Source organism: Neoarius graeffei, chromosome 3, assembly GCF_027579695.1.
Source record: "Neoarius graeffei isolate fNeoGra1 chromosome 3, fNeoGra1.pri, whole genome shotgun sequence".
Lineage (NCBI taxonomy): Eukaryota > Metazoa > Chordata > Actinopteri > Siluriformes > Ariidae > Neoarius > Neoarius graeffei.
This window is the reverse complement of record NC_083571.1, coordinates 93,512,046-93,530,880: the sequence shown is the minus strand read 5'-3', so window position 1 is coordinate 93,530,880 and position 18,835 is coordinate 93,512,046. Positions and strand designations below refer to the sequence as shown.

General features: G+C 41.9%; 1 protein-coding gene across 1 annotated transcript in view; it reads left to right on the top strand.

Annotated features, from left to right (window-relative positions):
• Positions 1-1,051: 1,051 nt before the first annotated feature.
• si:dkey-71h2.2 (low density lipoprotein receptor adapter protein 1) overlaps positions 1,052-18,835 on the top strand; it is a 99,527-nt gene continuing 81,743 nt past the window's right edge. The window contains 1 exon segment of the mRNA XM_060916089.1: positions 1,052-1,136. Within this exon segment, the coding sequence (XP_060772072.1) occupies positions 1,052-1,136 (85 nt within the window).

Genomic DNA, 18,835 nt, shown 5'->3' with positions numbered 1-18,835 from the left:
GGGCTCTGATTGGTCCACTCTACATCCGCTGTACACGCACTTCCGCTTCCCTACTTTCCCGGTTTGGTTTGTTTTCACGACCGCCATTTTTAAAAACACGAGCAAAGATGGAGCAGCACGAAGAGCGGTTGATCGAGGAAGTACGTACATCTATACGACTCCAGTTCTAGTCATAAGTAACCGGAGGATAAACACTCCACTAACCACACCCACCAACTACTCCTAGCGATTTCGCGCCCCCTTGTGTTGTGGCGGTGAATAACATCGCGCACGCCTATTACTCCCCGTTCAACGATAAATTACAACTGTCTGCGAAAAGCTATCTGCGAAAGCCTTGTCGCAAGAGCATGCAGAGGCCTTAAGAATGTAGGTATGGCACAGCAGGCCACTCCAAAAATCCACCAGAATGCAGGAACATCTACTAAATCCAAAATCTCAACCCCCCCCCCCCCCCCCCCCCCCCCTTCATTGTCCATCTCCAGCTGGACGACCCACAAACAAAACACCAGAATGCAGGGGGACAAATGAATATCAAACTGAATACAAAATTCCCACTTACTGCGTGGTGTGCGGAAAAATTTTGCCGTCGACCCCCCCCCCCAAAAAAAATTTCACTCCAAGGAATTTTGAAAAGTTGGCAGTCCTGGTTAAATGCAGAGAGGAATTTCACAAGTGTGTGATGAATAAAGTTGTGCTTTCTTTCTTTCTTTCTTTCTTTCTTATGAAATTCATTTAATTCAAGTATATTACCATTTCCATCCATCCATCCATAATATGTACAATAGACCATATCTGTTCTTCCATAAATATAGATTTCCTCCTACTTAATACAGCTCTATTGTTCCACAAACAAACAAACAAAAAACCCTAAAATCACGTCGCCGCCTTTTTACGTAACCCCGGAAGTGGGCGTTGCGTGAGCGCGCACCTTTCCATCCGTATCCAAGCAGCGCACGCGCAGGGCTGTGAGCGAGTTGAGAGCGCTGTTCTCGGGGTCCCGCTCAGCCTCCGCTTCCCATCACAGGCTCAGAAACTACTGACACACCTCAGCATGGACGCGTTAAAATCAGCCGGCAGAGCCATCATAAAAAGTCCTGGAGTTCCGCGGCACACATGGGGAACCGCCAAGCACGAAAGTAAGTGTTGAGATGTTTAAGAAACTAAATATAGAACTGGACCTGAGAGTCTGTGGTGCCTGATGTGATGTGATGATTGTAATGTAACTCCAACTGCATGGTGTAGCCTTTTCAGAAGCCTTTATGACAGCCTTTGTATATATTTACTGCAAAATAAACAAATTAATAAAATAAAATAAAATGCAAATTAAAATTAAATAAAGGTGTATGTTTATGCAAATGTTTATCCTATTATTATTATTATTATTATTATTATTATTATTATTATTATTATTTATCTTGTTCTCCTCATTTTTGCAAATATTATGCAAAGCTGATTGGATGGCGGTTCCCATCATGATAAACTTTTCTTTCATGCCTGTTGTTTCTTGGGAATTGAACAGAGATGATGTCGAACGAATAAAAGCATTGAACTTCATTGTATTGAACCAAAGTCCACTCCTACACAGCTACCCAGTCAAAACACACAAACAGCATTTAAAAAAAAAAGCTACAGGAATAGAGAGGCGGCTACAATTGTCGACACCGTAGCGATCTTTTGGCCGTTGCAAAAGTAGAAGAGACTCTTTCAATACGTAAATTGTGCATGAGTAGTTAAAGAAAAAAAGAGTTGATTCTTGCTTACTTAGTGTATCAGATCACGTGACACCGTTCTACAATTATCGACACCTTTGTCCACAGTTCTCGACACCGTTCCACAATTACGGACACCTTTGTCCACAGTTATTGACATTGTTCTGCAATTATCGACACCTTTGTCCAGAGTTATCAACACCGTTCTGCAATTATTGACACCTTTGTCCATGGTTATCGGCACCATTCTGCAACTATCGACACCTTTGTCCACAGTTATCGACACCTTTGTCCATAGTTATTGACACTGTTCTGCAATTATCGACACCTTTGTACACAGTTATCGACACCGTTCTACAATTATCGACACCGTTCCACAATTATCGACATCTTTGTCCACAGTTATCGACACCGTTCCACAATTATGGACACCTTTGTCCACAGTTATCAACACCGTTCTACAATTATCGACACCTTTATCCACATTTATCGATACCGTTCCGCAATTATCGACACCTTTGTCCACAGTTATCAACACCGCTCCACAGTTATCGACAACATTCCAGTTATTGACGCCTTTGTCCACAGTTATCAGCACCGTTATACAATTATCGATGCTGTTGTCCACAGTTATCGACGCCGTTGTCCACAGTTATCGACGCCGTTGTCCACAGTTATCGACGCCGTTGTCCACAGTTATCGATGCCTTTGTCCACAGTTATCAACACCGTTCCACAATTATGGACACCTTTGTCCACAGTTATCGGCACTGTTCTACAATTATCGACGCCTTTGTCCACAGTTATCGGCACCGTTCTACAATTATCGACGCCTTTGTCCACAGTTATCAACACGGTTCCACAGTTATCGACACCTTTGTCCACAGTTATCGACACCTTTGTCCACAGTTATCGGCACCCTTCTACAATTATCGACGCTTTTGTCCACATTTATCGACACGGCTGTCCACAGTTATCGACACCTTTATCCACAGTTATCGGCACCGTTCCACAATTATGGACACCTTTGTCCACAGTTATCGGCACCGTTCCACAATTATGGACACCTTTGTCCACAGTTATCGACACCATTCTACAATTATTGACACCTTTGTCCACATTTATCGACACCGTTCCACAATTATCGACACCTTTGTCCATAGTTATCAACACTGTTCCGCAATTATCAACACCTTTGTCCACAGTTATCAGCACTGTTCCGCAACTATGGACACCTTTGTCCACAGTTATGGACACCTTTGTCCACAGTTATGGACACCTTTATCCACAGTTATCGACTCCTTTGTCCACAGTTATCGACACCATTATCGACATCCATATGATTATTTATAAAAAATGATCGGTGTGTAGTATTACATTAACAAAACATGGTTTTTATTTAAAACTTCAACAATGTTCCACAAAGATCGATCCATAACAGTTATAAATGTCACTTAATTCCACAGGGTGTCGATAACGGTGGACACCGGTGAAAGTGATCACTATTATCGACACCTCACGTGACTTCTGAAACGCGCGTTTAGATACAAAATGATGACTGTTAAATGAAAGAGTAAGAAACAAAGTAGGTTTCGACAAGGATAAGTAAAAACATGTCCATGATCTTTCCACCATGCTTACCTGCGATGATAATGTCCGGGTTTTTAATTTTAATTCTATTTCTTGCAATCGGATTCAAAATACTCTCTAAACATTCCATTCTGTTATGAATCAGAAAAAAAAATTATTGCAGCACTTTTATTTTTTAAAGTAGTTCATCTACTTCAACAATGTTGCACAAAGATCCATCCATAACAGTTGTAAATGTTACTTAACTTTCACCGGTGTCCACCATTATCGACACCCTGTGGAATTATCACTATTATCAACACCTCACGTGATTCTCAAACGCGCGTTTAGATACAAAATGGCGACTGTCAAACGAAAGAGTAAGAAACAAAGTAGGTTTCGACAAGGAGGTCATGAAATATCAGTGAATTTGGTCAGTAAATGCATGTCCATGATCTTTCCACCATACTTACCTGCGATGATAATGTCCGGGTTTTCCTCCAATTGCTGATCGTGCTAAAAAAAAAATTCCATCTCGGGTAATGAGCTGCGTCATTAAACGACAAGATCAAAGGGTGAGGCGGGTCTTCCGGGTGATTAATTAACTGATAATAACTGTTGTAACTGAAACTCACCTTTGTAAAATTGTTTTTTATTGGTAAATCTGACAAGGTGTCGATAATTATGGACTGTTGATAATTGTAGGTTTACAAATTTCATGCAAATGATTATTTTAGTAATTAATTATTAATCATTGTTTAACTCTTATGTAGTTTTTTTTTTTTTTTAAATTACCACACAATGTAAGGAGCTAGATACAGAGTGATGTGTCGTTGTGTGAGCTGGTGACACGCTGCCTGCAGTCCAAAACAGTCACGTTGATATGTCAGCTATGAGTCATTCTCTCCTAGGAACTATGTCCTTGGTTATTATTTTCTCAGAGATACTTTGGAAACCTTGGGCATAAAATAAATTCCACTCTCCCTGGATTCAAACTTTTAATGATTTACTAGGATGCACTTCTGACAATTATTTGTGAGAAACTGTGCTAAGAAACAACTGTCAAACAGTCTGTTTAATTGCTGTAGGAACTGGTTTTATTCTTGGGTTTCAGTCACGTGACTTTTTTCTTAGCGATTTCACTTCCGCTAAAACACCTGGTGGTCAAACAAACCAAAATGGCTGCCGTAGCGCACACAACTAGCGATAAGTTATCAGAGTATGCTCGTAATCTTGAAGCCACTGCTCGCTTTAGATACAGAAGATTGCTGTGTGCAATGGCATCGACCGCTACAGTCTGGGAAAGAAGGATTTGTCATACGATCTCGAAAACTACCCTTCAGTCGAGTTCCCCAACATCTCGAACTACGTATCTGGTGTTGCAGACGTCCTTCTACACCGCAAAACACATGAAAGTGTGGAAGAGTATGGAGGCTTGCAACTTTTTTGTACGTGGCTGGGTAAAGGACCTCGGGATCAAGTCGCTGCCGAATGAATCCTGGATTGTTTTTGCCCGTGTATTATTATTTTTTTTTAAGCTTTTCGCTCCCGTCTTTACAACAAAGCGCTGCAAGTTGAAGTGTAAACAAACAACAGTTCACTTTTATCTCTCAGGAAAATCATTCACGAAGATCATCAGAAACCCCTTGAAAGACCTGGATCTTCGTTAAACAAGACGGAGACATGATCACGGCGCATTGTAACTGTATGGCTGGGGATGAATTTAGTCGTGACCTTCATGCATATGGACTTTGTGAGGAGGAAACAAAGAAACAGGTGGGGACTTTAGTGCTTCGTGACCAAAAGAAAAAAAGTACTGTAAAATAACGACACAGCAAGAAAAGTACTTGGAAAACACTAAGGGCCCGTCCACACAAGTACGTTTTTGTCGAAGCCGCATAAATACTTTATCGTTTCGGCCTCGCGTCCAGACGGATCTGGCTTTTTCGAGGTGTGAAACCGGTATTTTTTGAAAACGGGTCCCAGAGTGGGAAAATCCTAAAACGCCGGATAGCCCGGAGTCGTCTGGACGGCGAATGCGGATTTTTTTTTAGAAACGATGACGTATGAGCCCCGCCTCTCTAACCTTTAACCTCAGCCGCCGCCACTAGACGTGTCATAACAACAAGAATGGCGGACTACAGGCTTGTGCTCGTACTGCAGAAACAACTCTCAGAGTTGTGCTGGCCATGATCGTCCTCTTCTCGTGTTATGAGCTTGTTTGTAAACAGCGCGTGACCTTTATACGCATGCTCCATGGCTTCTCTTCCGGTTTTAGTGTATTGGTGTGGCGGCGTCACAGCACCACATACAGGCCTGGCATATGTACTACAGCGTTTTGGGTCGTTTCCAGTGAATCCGTGTGGACGCAGATATTTCTGGAAACGACGCTGTGTTTACGGAGATTTTTTTCAAAACGACAGCGTATTGGGTGAGGCCGCATACTCGTGTGGACGGGCCCTAAGGACATAGCTGAGAGGGAAATACAAACCTTTCAGCAAGCGATCACTGCAAACTCGGTTCCCTTCGATTTCAGTTTGAGGTTCAAAAGCCTCTTTGTGAAATCCTGTGTTCATTCACCCTTTTTTATTAGTTCACAGGGAACCCTGAAGAAACTTTTATCAGTTTCACAATTTGATCGAGTCGAACAATCTAAAACAACGCAAGCGTAAGGCATTTTTCATGCGAGCAACGCACTTTCTCCGTACAAACACTTTGTCAACTGAGCTTTGGTAGACCACCAGCTAAAGTTTTTGAATAACTAATGAGGCGGATGTGACGTCACGTGAAACCCAGCAATACAAGGAGTCTCTTAAATGCTTGTTCACTTAGAAGGATTTAGCAGATAGGTTGTTAAGGCATGTTTGTTGCACTGCATAAACTTCTGACAATCTTTAAAAAGTTTAATTGGGGATATCATTACACCATTCTGAACGTGTGACGCAGAAGTATATAAAAGCACTAATGCTGTTCATTCTGTCTGGTGACTTACCAGCAGTATAAGTAAGAAAATCACTTCTATACATAGAAAAACTTTAGCTTGTCTGATATATAACAGGGAATTAGTATGAATACAGAGGTGATTATAGAAAATCGCGTGCTGATTGGTCGAGAGATTCGGATTATTTCTCGATAATCACCTCGAGCGACTCGGCAAAATGGCGGCCAGTCACTTCGTCACCGTAAGTGAGGAAATTATGAAAGAAAATGCTGTTCCTAAAAGCACTAAAAAGGCTGCGAAGTTTGGTCTGAAATTATTCAGCGGTACGGTGGAATTGGGATTGATTTGATCAATTTCAAAACAGTGTTTTATGTGAGTCGGCATAGAAAAGTACTGTAATACAAGCCTGTGCATGTTACATTTGCATTCCGCTTTTGAAGTTTGAAATAAATGATTTTTAATAGGATTTTAAAAAATAATCACCCATGTGTTTATACTAAAACAATTATCCGCCTCAGGCTCAGTGAATATCGGTGAATAATAGCCTCGACTTCATCTCAGTTATTATTCACCGATATTCACTTCGCCTTCAGAGAGTAATTGTTAAATAAAAGGCCGCGTGTGGGCGGCACGGTGGTGTAGTGGTTAGCGCTGTCGCCTCACAGCAAGAAGGTCCGGGTTCGAGCCCCGGGGCCGGCGAGGGCCTTTCTGTGTGGAGTTTGCATGTTCTCCCCGTGTCCATGTGGGTTTCCTCCGGGTGCTCCGGTTTCCCCCACAGTCCAAAGACATGCAGGTTAGGTTAACTGGTGACTCTAAATTGAGCGTAGGTGTGAATGTGAGTGTGAATGGTTGTCTGTGTCTATGTGTCAGCCCTGTGATGACCTGGTGACTTGTCCAGGGTGTACCCCGCCTTTCGCCCGTAGTCAGCTGGGATAGGCTCCAGTTTGCCTGCGACCCTGTAGAAGGATAAAGCGGCTAGAGATAATGAGATGAGATGAGATGAGAAAAGGCCGCGTGCTTGCATATGTGCAACATTTCCAAACTGTCAGTTTTGACAGCTGAATGATCAAACTGTGAAAAGGCAGCTTTGACAGCAGATGATGAAGCGTAGTCTCTCCAAGTCACATAGCAGAGCTGGTTGTCATCTGCACTCAGCTTACAGGAGCGAAGCAGATGGTGAGGGAATAACCTGAAAACCTCAGCCGAACAGATTAAATACTGTATCTGTATAGAAATAATGAATATACAGGGCTCGACATTAACTTTTTTTTTTAGGAAAACCATAGAATAGTTGTGAATTGCAACATAAAATGAAGCTCACACATTGAGTTGAAGTTTGGTTATTGATTAAATTTATTATTAAGCTTGGTTATTGGTTACTTTTTACTTGTAATGGACAATAACAATTTTATCCAAAATAGTTTTTCCTGCCTTAGTCGATTTATTTCCATTTCACATGAATGCACCTGGGCGGCACAGTGGTGTAGTGGTTAGCGCTGTCGCCTCACAGCAAGAAGGTCCGGGTTCGAGCCCCGTGGCCGGCGAGGGCCTTTCTGTGCGGAGTTTGCATGTTCTCCCCGTGTCCGCGTGGGTTTCCTCCGGGTGCTCCGGTTTCCCCCACAGTCCAAAGACATGCAGGTTAGGTTAACTGGTGACTCTAAATTGACCGTAGGTGTGAATGTGAGTGTGAATGGTTGTCTGTGTCTGTGTGTCATCCCTGTGATGACCTGGCGACTTGTCCAGGGTGTACCCCGCCTTTCGCCCGTAGTCAGCTGGGATAGGCTCCAGCTTGCCTGCGACCCTGTAGAACAGGATAAAGCGTCTAGAGATAATGAGATGAGATGAGATGAATGCACCTGTTGTAAAGTTCAGTGTGTTTGTGTAGAACTTTCTCAGACTGTAGGTTCATGACTCGATAATGTAGAAATCATAAAATAGAAATCTATAACAAAGTTTGTATGAAGAAAACAGTAGGGTGCCAAAACTTTTGAACAGTACTGTGTTTGAGAAGATTTTTATATCTTTTTTGTTATATCATCCACCTTTAGGTTTAAAGAAAAAAAAAAACGCGCTGCGTCATGACAGACAGGATAATGTTTGAGTTTAAAATTACTGTTTAGTGTGTAGGTTGTGGGTGTTTTATACAGACCTGGCAACCTGTAACTGAATCAGTTCAGCCAGTCTGTCATTAAGCAGCGCGGGATTTTTTTTTTTAAACCTAGAGGTGGATGATATAACAAAAAAAAAAAACCCTGATATATAAATATTTTGCACAGGACTGTATTCCTCTGATAACAGAAACAAAGCTCCAGCTCTCTCTGCTCTTAATCTGTCCTGTTCTTTCAGGATTTATTCCACACGTCTCTCTTTGTTGAGTTTTTCTTGCCCGAGTTGTTTGAAACCAATCTGGGTTTTCGGTGTCAAATAAGGAAGCTGCTTCACCTGTAAGAAAATCAAATGCTTTCATGAAGGCGCTGACTCGAATGCGAGCAGAAAAAAATAAAACAAGATTCTTAAGCAAACGCTTCCATCCTCACTTCCGTCTTTGTTTTTTGGAAAATACATTTTAAATACAATCGTGAATTTCTGTGGAATTTTCAGGCTGAGCTCCTCTTGTCGTATTCTTTAACCGCTCACTTCCTCGTTGTTCTTGACGCATTTGCTTCTATTTGTTAACATTTTTCTTGATAGCGGGAGACGGTAACGCCTTTTATCTATTCCTCTGTTTGAACAAGCAAAAATTGCGCAAAAATTGACCATATTGAAGACGGATTAAGCCTTGCTTGCATGAAAGACGGTGTCTGTCTGACCCCAGCTGTAATTATCACGTGATATGTGATGTCATGCACAAGTAGTGTATAAACAGTAAGCGTACCATACTACAGCAGTGGGGGTATATAAAATAACTTGCAAAGCAGTAAATGAAACCAAGACTAAGAAAACAGCCAAGTTATAATGGCGGATACGTAGTGAGGGATGCTTTTAGGAACTGAAATAGAAGATCAAAAAGCCTAATTTTTCTGGTGCTAGTTCGTAATATATGCTTATTCCATCTTGCCCAATTGGGCATGTCAGAGATGTATTCCACTTGCTCGAATGCATGTTTCACTTGCTTGGGCAATCCTTAATGTCGAGCCCTGATATACATGCTCCAGCCATGAGTCAGAATGAAACATAGCTTCAGTTTTTCAACTACAGCTTAATAAATGCAGCTAGTGCTTCTTTATTCCTGCTCTGCCCTTGCAAACTTCAAAGCTGTGAAGTCCAGTGCCACGTTTCTGGTGCCAAGAGAGAATGTGAAGGCTCAGCATATCCTGCTGGTGCGCCTGGTAGCGCTCGTCTGTTGAGGTCACGGAGCTGGCATGGCGTGTGCAGGAAAGCAGGGACATGAGCTCCTGGAGAAGAGCTTCTGTCAATTCTGATTGTATCGCTGCCTGTAACTGAAAAACTGAAGTGAGCTTCAGGACGTTAGTTTAATTGCCATGCACAGTAGAAAAAATAGAGCTTTTTTTAATCTATCCAGACTTATATAAAATTTTATGCAGCTATTAAATTCTTAACCAAAATAAAAATGGGTGATCTTCTGCTGTGAAGTCCTACAAGTCTTTACGTATCAGTTAACCCCAAATAATGTTTGACAGTATAATAGTCTCATCTCATCTCATCATCTCTAGCCGCTTTATCCTTCTACAGGGTCGCAGGCAAGCTGGAGCCTATCCCAGCTGACTACGGGCGAAAGGCGGGGTACACCCTGGACAAGTCGCCAGGTCATCACAGGGCTGACACATAGACACAGACAACCATTCACACTCACATTCACACCTACGGTCAATTTAGAGTCACCAGTTAACCTAACCTGCATGTCTTTGGACTGTGGGGGAAACCGGAGCACCCAGAGGAAACCCACGCGGACACGGGGAGAACATGCAAACTCCACACAGAAAGGCCCTCGCTGGTCACGGGGCTCGAACCCGGACCTTCTTGCTGTGAGGCGACAGCGCTAACCACTACACCACCGTGCCGCCCCAGTATAATAGTGTAAGTATTAAATTAATGTTAGAGGAGGAGTTACTGTTGAGTGCAAAAAAAAAAAAATCTATTTTCAGGCATATCAGGTGAATATTCAGTCCAAATTGCTTGAAACTGCTCTCATTGAATTCAGAATTGAATGCAGAACAACATACTTCTTACAGAATTAAAATGTTTATCCTTTCTTGAGATATTACAAATCAAAGATTGAAGAAAGGGTTTAATTTTTTAGAAAACTGACGTAATATTCTGTATGAGGATCACCTGGTCCAAAATGGGCCTCATTAACGAATGAGATCAAATGTTTTTTCTTAATAACTATTTTTTATTTTTCAACATATTTACATGGACATTGGGAGGCACATAGATGGTTGTATACTGAATACAAAGTTTGAAAAAAATTAGTAAAAACAAATTATGCAAATTCGCATTTAATTAGTATTAGTTATGCTAATTGGGTAAAAAAGTTAGATCAGTACACTCAATAAAAAAGTTATAAAAAATTATTTCTAATACCGTCTTTGTGCTCTGTAGGCCTTTGTATTTCTCGAAAGTAGGGCCTAGTAGTGTTTATAGTAAAAAATATAGATGATTCTTATTTCAGTTAATATTCACAGCTTTCAAGGCGAACCTCGAAAAAACTGTGAGCCACATCCAATAAACAATTCCAATGAACTGAATTGAAGTTGACACTCGCGTTTCTGACTTCCGTTTTTTTTAAAAATATCATTCTGACCAAGATCTCAATATTTTTCATCAAAACAACAACAGTTATATTCTAAAATAGTTATTTATTTATATGAATCAGTTTGATTTGAAAAAATAAGTAGGTAAAGCCATTTAAACTCAGCTCAAAGTCTCCCGTGAATCATAACATCAAAACAAGCAGATGGAAAATTTCACTGAATACTTCATCAGAAACAGTGAGAGCGAGAGAACCATCTCATCTCATTATCTCTAGCTGCTTTATCCTGTTCTACAGGGTCGCAGGCAAACTGGAGCCTATCCCAGCTGACTATGGGCGAGAGGCGGGGTACACCCTGGACAAGTCGCCAGGTCATCACAGGGCTGACACATAGACACAGACAACCATTCACACTCACATTCACACCTACGGTCAATTTAGAGTCACCAGTTAACCTAACCTGCATGTCTTTGGACTGTGGGGGAAACCGGAGCACCCGGAGGAAACCCACGCGGACACGGGGAGAACATGCAAACTCCGCACAGAAAGGCCTTCGTCGGCTGCGGGGCTCGAACCCGGACCTTCTTGCTGTGAGGCGACAGCGCTAACCACTACACCACCGTGCCGCCCGAGCGAGAGAACATCCCTCTAAAAGTTATCTGATTTGATATTTATGAATGATAACCATATTCCGATTGGTCAGAAACCAATCAGAAGAGATAGAGCGAGAGCCTGAGCACTTTCTCGTGAATCAGAAAGCACCAGCAGTTTCCCGATGTCACGAGAGCAGAGAGTTTACTCTGTTGTACCAACTTCAGCCTGCCGTTACTCCCAAAGTACTGAACAGATCTTAATGAGAGGAATTTCTTTGGAAAACAGAAATTATAAGCTTTTTAATGATAGTATTCATGATCGAAAATATTCAAGAGTTAAGCAGTGAGAGATTTGGAAACTTAGATGAGCGTCTGCATGCACAATTTTCACACCACAGCCAGCGAGCGTCTGATATGCCGACTATTTAATTAATTAATTATTGAAAACCTGTTACAACATATTACTAAGAGGTAAAATAGTGGGTGACTATGAATAGCGTGAAAGAGATTACTGGCTTTGAGGCAGAGGTGTGATGCGCTCTTGTGCAGGACAGTCAGAGGCAGTGGTTGAGTTTTGATGGTAATCAGACGAAGCATGAGCGTGTGACTCACTAGCACATTGTTGGTTCCAGGCAGAATGATACAGGATTGCATTCAGGAGATAAGAAGCCACTATGTGCTTTCATTTCTTAGCTTCAGGTCCTCAAGTCTCCCTCATGCCAGCAAGTGCATTTGTATTTATGAGCTGAAGTTGTCCCTTGGCATCCCCTAATATAGCCCTTGCAAGCTAAATGTGGCGAAATCACTTGAGGCTCTGGGAGACATGAGTCTGTATTTGATGACACATTTACGGTTCTGTTAAATGATGATTCTGGTCCTGGAGTATTTTCTGTCGTGCACATTTTAGTGTTTTCCTGCTCCAACACAATCACTCCTACTCACTTACTGTCTGTGATTATTGTTATTGTTACTGTATATGATATTGTTAAAGGAGAACTGAAGTCATTTTTAAACTTGCTTTATTTCTTAATTAACGTGTTATTCAATTATGTTTTCGGTTTTAGTAACCTTATATCGTGACTCGTATTGGCAACTAATTGCAATTAAATATTATACTTATCGGCCTATTCGGTTTTTAGCCGTGTTGAATTTAGTCCGTTTGGTCCACGGCAGGCGTCGCTTATCCACGCAATCTTCATGAGGCTTGTGCGAGACTTCGAAACATGAAGTGTCAGCCAGGTGTCAGTGCGGCCATTTTGAAAACTGTTTTCCAAACGAAATATTGCACAAAAACGAGTTTAAATGACGATTACTGCCTACTTTTTTCAAACTTCCCTGATTGCTATCAAAACAAACAAAACTTCCGGCTTGATTACATCAGCATTCGAAAGAGGGCGCGCGCGTCTTTTGACAACGTTGGCAGATGTTGGTCACTTTGATTTCCGCTGTACGTTTTACTTCCGTCCTACGATGTCTCGCACAGGTCTCAGCGAATCTCGTTTACAGCCATTGCTTTGACATATGGACTGATATATTCCATAGCATATTTCAAACACTCATAACTTGCTATAGCAGTGACAAAATAGCTGTCAGAAATGCATTCCTGTATTTAATAAAATGAGAGAGAGAGAATTTTGATAATAAAAAATTTGCCTTCAGTTCTCCTTTAAAGGCACTTGTGGTATTGGTTTAATGTTCTGACGAAACCTGTATGGACGTTTTCACACGCCTTTGTTTACTGATCAGGAAGTGTAAATACTGCAGTAGCATTTAAAACATCCGGTCAGATGGTGAACAATCACTGTTCAATCAGCAATCACTGCAGTGTTTAGTGCACATATAATTAAAGCAAACATTCATATTTGATATACTTCTTCTTTCTCACTGATATAGAAGCAAAAGTGCTAATTGTCTGCTTACGCTAATCCAAAATGTACTGCTAATAGATGGTTTAGTTTTGCTGTCACTCATTCATTTCAGTACCCGAACAATGTTCAAAGTAGCAACAGGAATGCTACTGTTCATTACCAGATATGACGACGACAGCCTTTGTGAAAAAAGGCTCAAATATAAACAAATCTGTGTCCATTGTTAAGGCACTCTATGACTTTCAGCCCTGTGCTGAAGCAAAAAATATGAACATAAGATGGAAAATATCAATTCTGCCATCTTTTTGAGACTTTTTTTTTACTTTGCCGTTTGCCATGTTTTCTCTCTCTCTCTCTCTCTCTCTCTCTCTCTCTCTCTCTCTCTCTCTCCAAGGTGTTCCTCTGAAACAGATAAATATTAGGAGTAGTTACCAATCTCATTTATTCTCTTTTTCTTTTCCCCCTCCCTATTTTTTCTCTTCTGCCCCCCCCCCCCCCCCCCCCACACACACACACACACACACACACACACACACATCTGTGCTATTATTGTTTTGTTCTAGTGTCTGGATCCATTGGGGGCCCCCTGCAATTTATCCCCTGCATGCAGCGAATAAAAGAAGAGAAAAGGGTTTTGGATAATCACAGTGGGATGCACATATCTGCCAAACACAGAGCCATTAAAACTAGGCAACGCTTCAAACAGATTAAACCATGCAAGCTGCTGAGATTAGAATTAAGCCAAAGACAACTTAATAGAGAGAGGAGCCACTCACTTTGACTTTCAAGGCAAAAGTTCATATTGAACTCGATTTGTATTTCCTCAAGTTGATACATAGTGCTCGAAAGAAAGAAAGAGGGCAGCTGCAGGCCGAAAAAGAAGGAAGTGAAAAAGAAATGGCAAAAAATAGAAGTAGTGTGGAAAGAGAAAGGAACAAAACAGGAGACAAGACAAGCGTATGATCCATCCGTTATCCATAACCACTTATCCTGTGCAGAGTCGCGGGCAAGCTGGAGCCTGGACAAGTCGCCAGATCATCACAGGGCTGACACATAGAGACAAACAACCATTCACACTTACATTCACACCTACGGTCAATTTAGAGCCACCAATTAGCCTAACCTGCATGTCTTTGGACTGTGGAGAAAACCGGAGCACCTGGAGGAAACCCACGCAGACACGGGGAGAACATGCAAACTCCACACAGAAAGGCCCTCGCCGGCCACGGGGCTCGAACCCAGAACCTTCTTGCTGTGAGGTGACAGTGCTAACCATGACACCACCATGCCACCCTTTGAAGAATATGATGATCTGCCTTAAAAAAAAACAAAAGAAAACAAAAAACACTGTCAGGAAAATCTCCAGGTATTTAGGTAACAGACCTAAATGTAAATTGACACTGGATTCCTGTAGATTCCTCTAATCTGAGTGCGCATTTTTGAAAAACATACAGGCAATCCAGCCATTTCCAGTGGCATGTAGCTGAAGATATTATAAATAAATAAGAAAGCTGAGTACAGAGTTTGAATGTGTCTTGCATGTGAACCAGATGTGAAGCCACAAAACATGTATTTTGCCAAAACATTAAGATACTTGAAGAGACTTGGGCAATTTAAGAGAGAGAGAATGAATGAATGAATGAATGAATGAATGAATGCTCATGTAGGATAGAATTTTTGATGGTTTCAGGTATTGGACCTTAATGGAAATTGACTTTGCATCAGATTCCTGCAGATTTCCATTAGGAACCTATGATGGATGAACTGAAGTGCGTGGTGAGGTTTCAGCACCACGGACAGTGACTGCCTCTCCTGCAGTGACTCCTCTTCTTTTATCGTTTTTTCTTCAGTGCGTCTGAGGGAGGTTGTCGAGAGAGGATCCATTATCTATTGTGTGCCGATATTCTCCTCAGTCAACCGATGGTGGTTGGTAAATATTTTATGCAAGTCTTTCATCTCCCCCAGTCAGATCTTGTGGAGTTGTGGAGTTCAAGTGAGGGAGTCAAGTAAATTATGCACTTCTAAATAAAATATTCACATTTCATTGTGTGTCACTGCTGCAGCTGCTTTGTTTAAAAGCGAGGAACCTTCAAGTCGTCTTTTTCTTTACTGTTCAGGACAGCTGTCAGAGAATTAAACCCAGTAAACCCTGGCTGTTTTTTTTTCTGCTTGTCATTTTCTCTACTCATCTTCTCTGCTCAGGTGTGATTGGCTCAGCTTCCTTTTACTTTGAAGATGCATTCTCACGTGAAAGTAGTCTTTTCATTCCTACCCTCCTATAGTTTATGCAGTCCTTTGGGAGAGTGATGGTCTACATTCTCCACCCCTTGCTTTTTTTTGTCTCCCTTTCTTTTATCCTCTGACTCACTTTTATAAGGAGAAGTGTTTATCATACACAGGAAGTGCAGAGTGAAGCTCAACCTTTATGTCTACTGTCAAATACTGCATGCAGAAAGGAAATATTAAACCTAAAGATGGAATTTAAATTTAAAAAAAAATTCTGGCCTCTGAAATACTTAGGCTAAAAGCTCACATTAATTGCAATGACCCTAACCTATGACTACATCATCACTTGTTTACCGCACTGCATTATGGACGATACCCGGGGTCACCGCCACCGTATTGTTTACTTTTGCCTTTGTTAAACACTGCATTGTTGTGTCTAACCGGTTTTAACCAGAGGTGGACAAAGTACCCAAGTTCATTAATTAAGTCAAAGTACAGATCCCACTGGTCAAATGTTACTCCGATACAAGTGAAAGTTTTACAGTCAAAATTTTACTTAAGATAAAGTACTGAAAGGCGACACAGTGGTGTAGTGGTTAGCGCTGTCGCCTCACAGCAAGAAGGTCTGGGTTCGAGCCCCGTGGCCGGCGAGGGCCTTTCTGTGCGGAGTTTGCATGTTCTCCCCATGTCCGCGTGGGTTTCCTCCGGGTGCTCCGGTTTCCCCCACAGTCCAAAGACATGCAGGTTAGGTTAACTGGTGGCTCTAAATTGACCGTAGGTGTGAATGGTTGTCTGTGTCTATGTATCAGCCCTGTGATGACCTGGCGACTTGTCCAGGGTGTACCCCGCCTCTCGCCCGTAGTCAGCTGGGATAGGCTCCAGCTTGCCTGCGACCCTGTAGAACAGGATAAAGCGGCTAGAGATAATGAGATGAGATAAAGTACTGAAGTACTGGCTTTTAAAAATACTTTAGTATTAAAAGTACATTTTCTGTCAATGCATTGTTGTATTATTGCCGCAACGCTTACAAAACCTAACGCCTCTGAAATAACCGACTGGATTTAGTGACTAGCTTGTAGAACCTGTAGAATAAACTCCTGGTAGAATGTTACAAAATGAAACACAACTGAACTGAAAAAGAGCCATTGTCATTTTTAATTTTTTTAAAATTGTGACACTCCTCCCCATCTCCACAAAGCAGCATGGTCAGTGAAACTCCACCCGACATGCTAGCAAACTCTTTTCAAACTCAAAATCATATTGGGTAGCTCACGTTACTAGAAAAGAAAGATTTCTATATTCTGTTTATTTGGCAAGATGATGCTAAAACATGTTTCTGAAAGGACTTCAGATAACTTAACGTTATTCATGTTAGCGTAACTCCGTTTTTACATGCTAACTAACAGTGTCCAAGTTAACTAGCTATGTGTTAACGTTAGCCGTGGACAAGGCGATGACAACTTAGCGGGCAAATCCATAGAAAGTCATTTAACTAACCAGACTGCATAGCTATTGCAACGTTATCGCTAGCTTTAAAAGCACAGACAACTTCGTTACTAGCTTTCTTTTGGAATAAAACATTTACATACCTCAATATGCATCCGTAGATCCGACGGCAAGTTTTTGTAGGCTGTGATATGCTCTGTTTTCAACAAACAAAGCAAACATTTAAAACCAAACAACTCTTTATTCCTTTCAGAAAACAGAATCATGGGTGTGTGTGTGCATTCCCCAGAAGAACTGCCTCCTTCCATTCTGCCATCAGTTGATCATGTTAAATAATGTTGCTGAGAAATCATTGAACTTGATTTTATGCAGTCTATGGACATGACGTGACCCTAGTGATAGGCTGTCTCAGTGTCACCTGCGAAAAAAACAATCACGCTTTAGACAAGCAAAGAAAAGAAAAAAAACATCCACTTTTAAAGCTGTTTCATAGTAACGAGTAACGAGGACCTTGATAGAAATGTAGTGAAGTGAAAAGTACGATATTTGGTTTTCAAATGTAGTAAAGTCATAAGTTGCCAAAAATAATAATACTCAGGTAAAGTACAGATACTCAAGAAGTGTACTTATGTACAGTACTCAAGTAAATGTACTTTGTTACTGTCCACCTCTGGTTTGAACCCTGCCTAAAGTGAATTGCTGTGTGCCTTAGGGCCTCTGCATGCTCTTGCGACAAGGCTTTCACAGATAGCTTTTCGCAGACAGTTGTAATTTATCGTTGAGCGGGGAATAATAGGCGTGCGCGATGTTATTCACCGCCACAACGCAAGGGGGCGCGAAGTCGCGAAATCGCTAGGAGTAGTTGGTGGGTGTGGTTAGTGGAGTGTTTATCCTCAGGTTACTTATAATGACTAGAACTGGAGTCGTATAGATGTACATACTTCCTCACTTCCTCGATCAACCGCTCTTTGTGCTGCTCCATCTTCGCTCGTGTTTTTAAAAATGGCGGTAGTGAAAACAAACCAAGTAGGGAAGCGGAAGTGCGTGTACAGCAGATGTAGAGTGGCCCAATCAGAGCTCTCTTGTCTGCGACGCTGTCTGCGAGGCTTCTGCGGTGGTCACAATTTTTGGGAGGTGTGCGCAGAGCGTCTGCGAAGGGGGGGGGCTACGCAGATGCCATCTGCGACGCCATCTGCGAGGACTGCGTTGTCAGCATAAATTGGCCTTTACTGTGTCTCCACAGCAAAGAGAGCACCTAATTTGAACTTTTGTCAGCTGCCAGTTGAGAAGAAGAGAAGAAAGAAATGGATGTTTAATGTACAATGTAGCGCGTATCGAGTGTGGGTGGAGCACAGAGGACGGCAGGACAACGCTTGAGATACAGAGGGGGCTTTTATTAAACAACTTTTCAGTTCCACTCGCCCGTTTCTCGTATGCGGCATAACACACAAACACACACACTCTGTAATCTCGTCCCGGGTTGCGCTCCTTCTCCTCTCTCTCTGCCTCCTTAAATAGGGAGCGGTTACTGGGAAAACACACACAAACACAGGTTAATTACAGTCAGGTGTAGCGATTCTGCCACTCACCTTCCCTGGCTCCACCCTCCTGTCACAGACCGGCGCTTGACCACGCCCCCGCTGCCACATACAACAAAAACCTTTGAACTGAATCGAAATGGACAAGTGTTTGTAGCTTACATTTCTCTGGTGGGAAAAAGACGTACTTAAACTGTGACCCAGCAGTATTTCCATGGTCTGCGGAATGGCC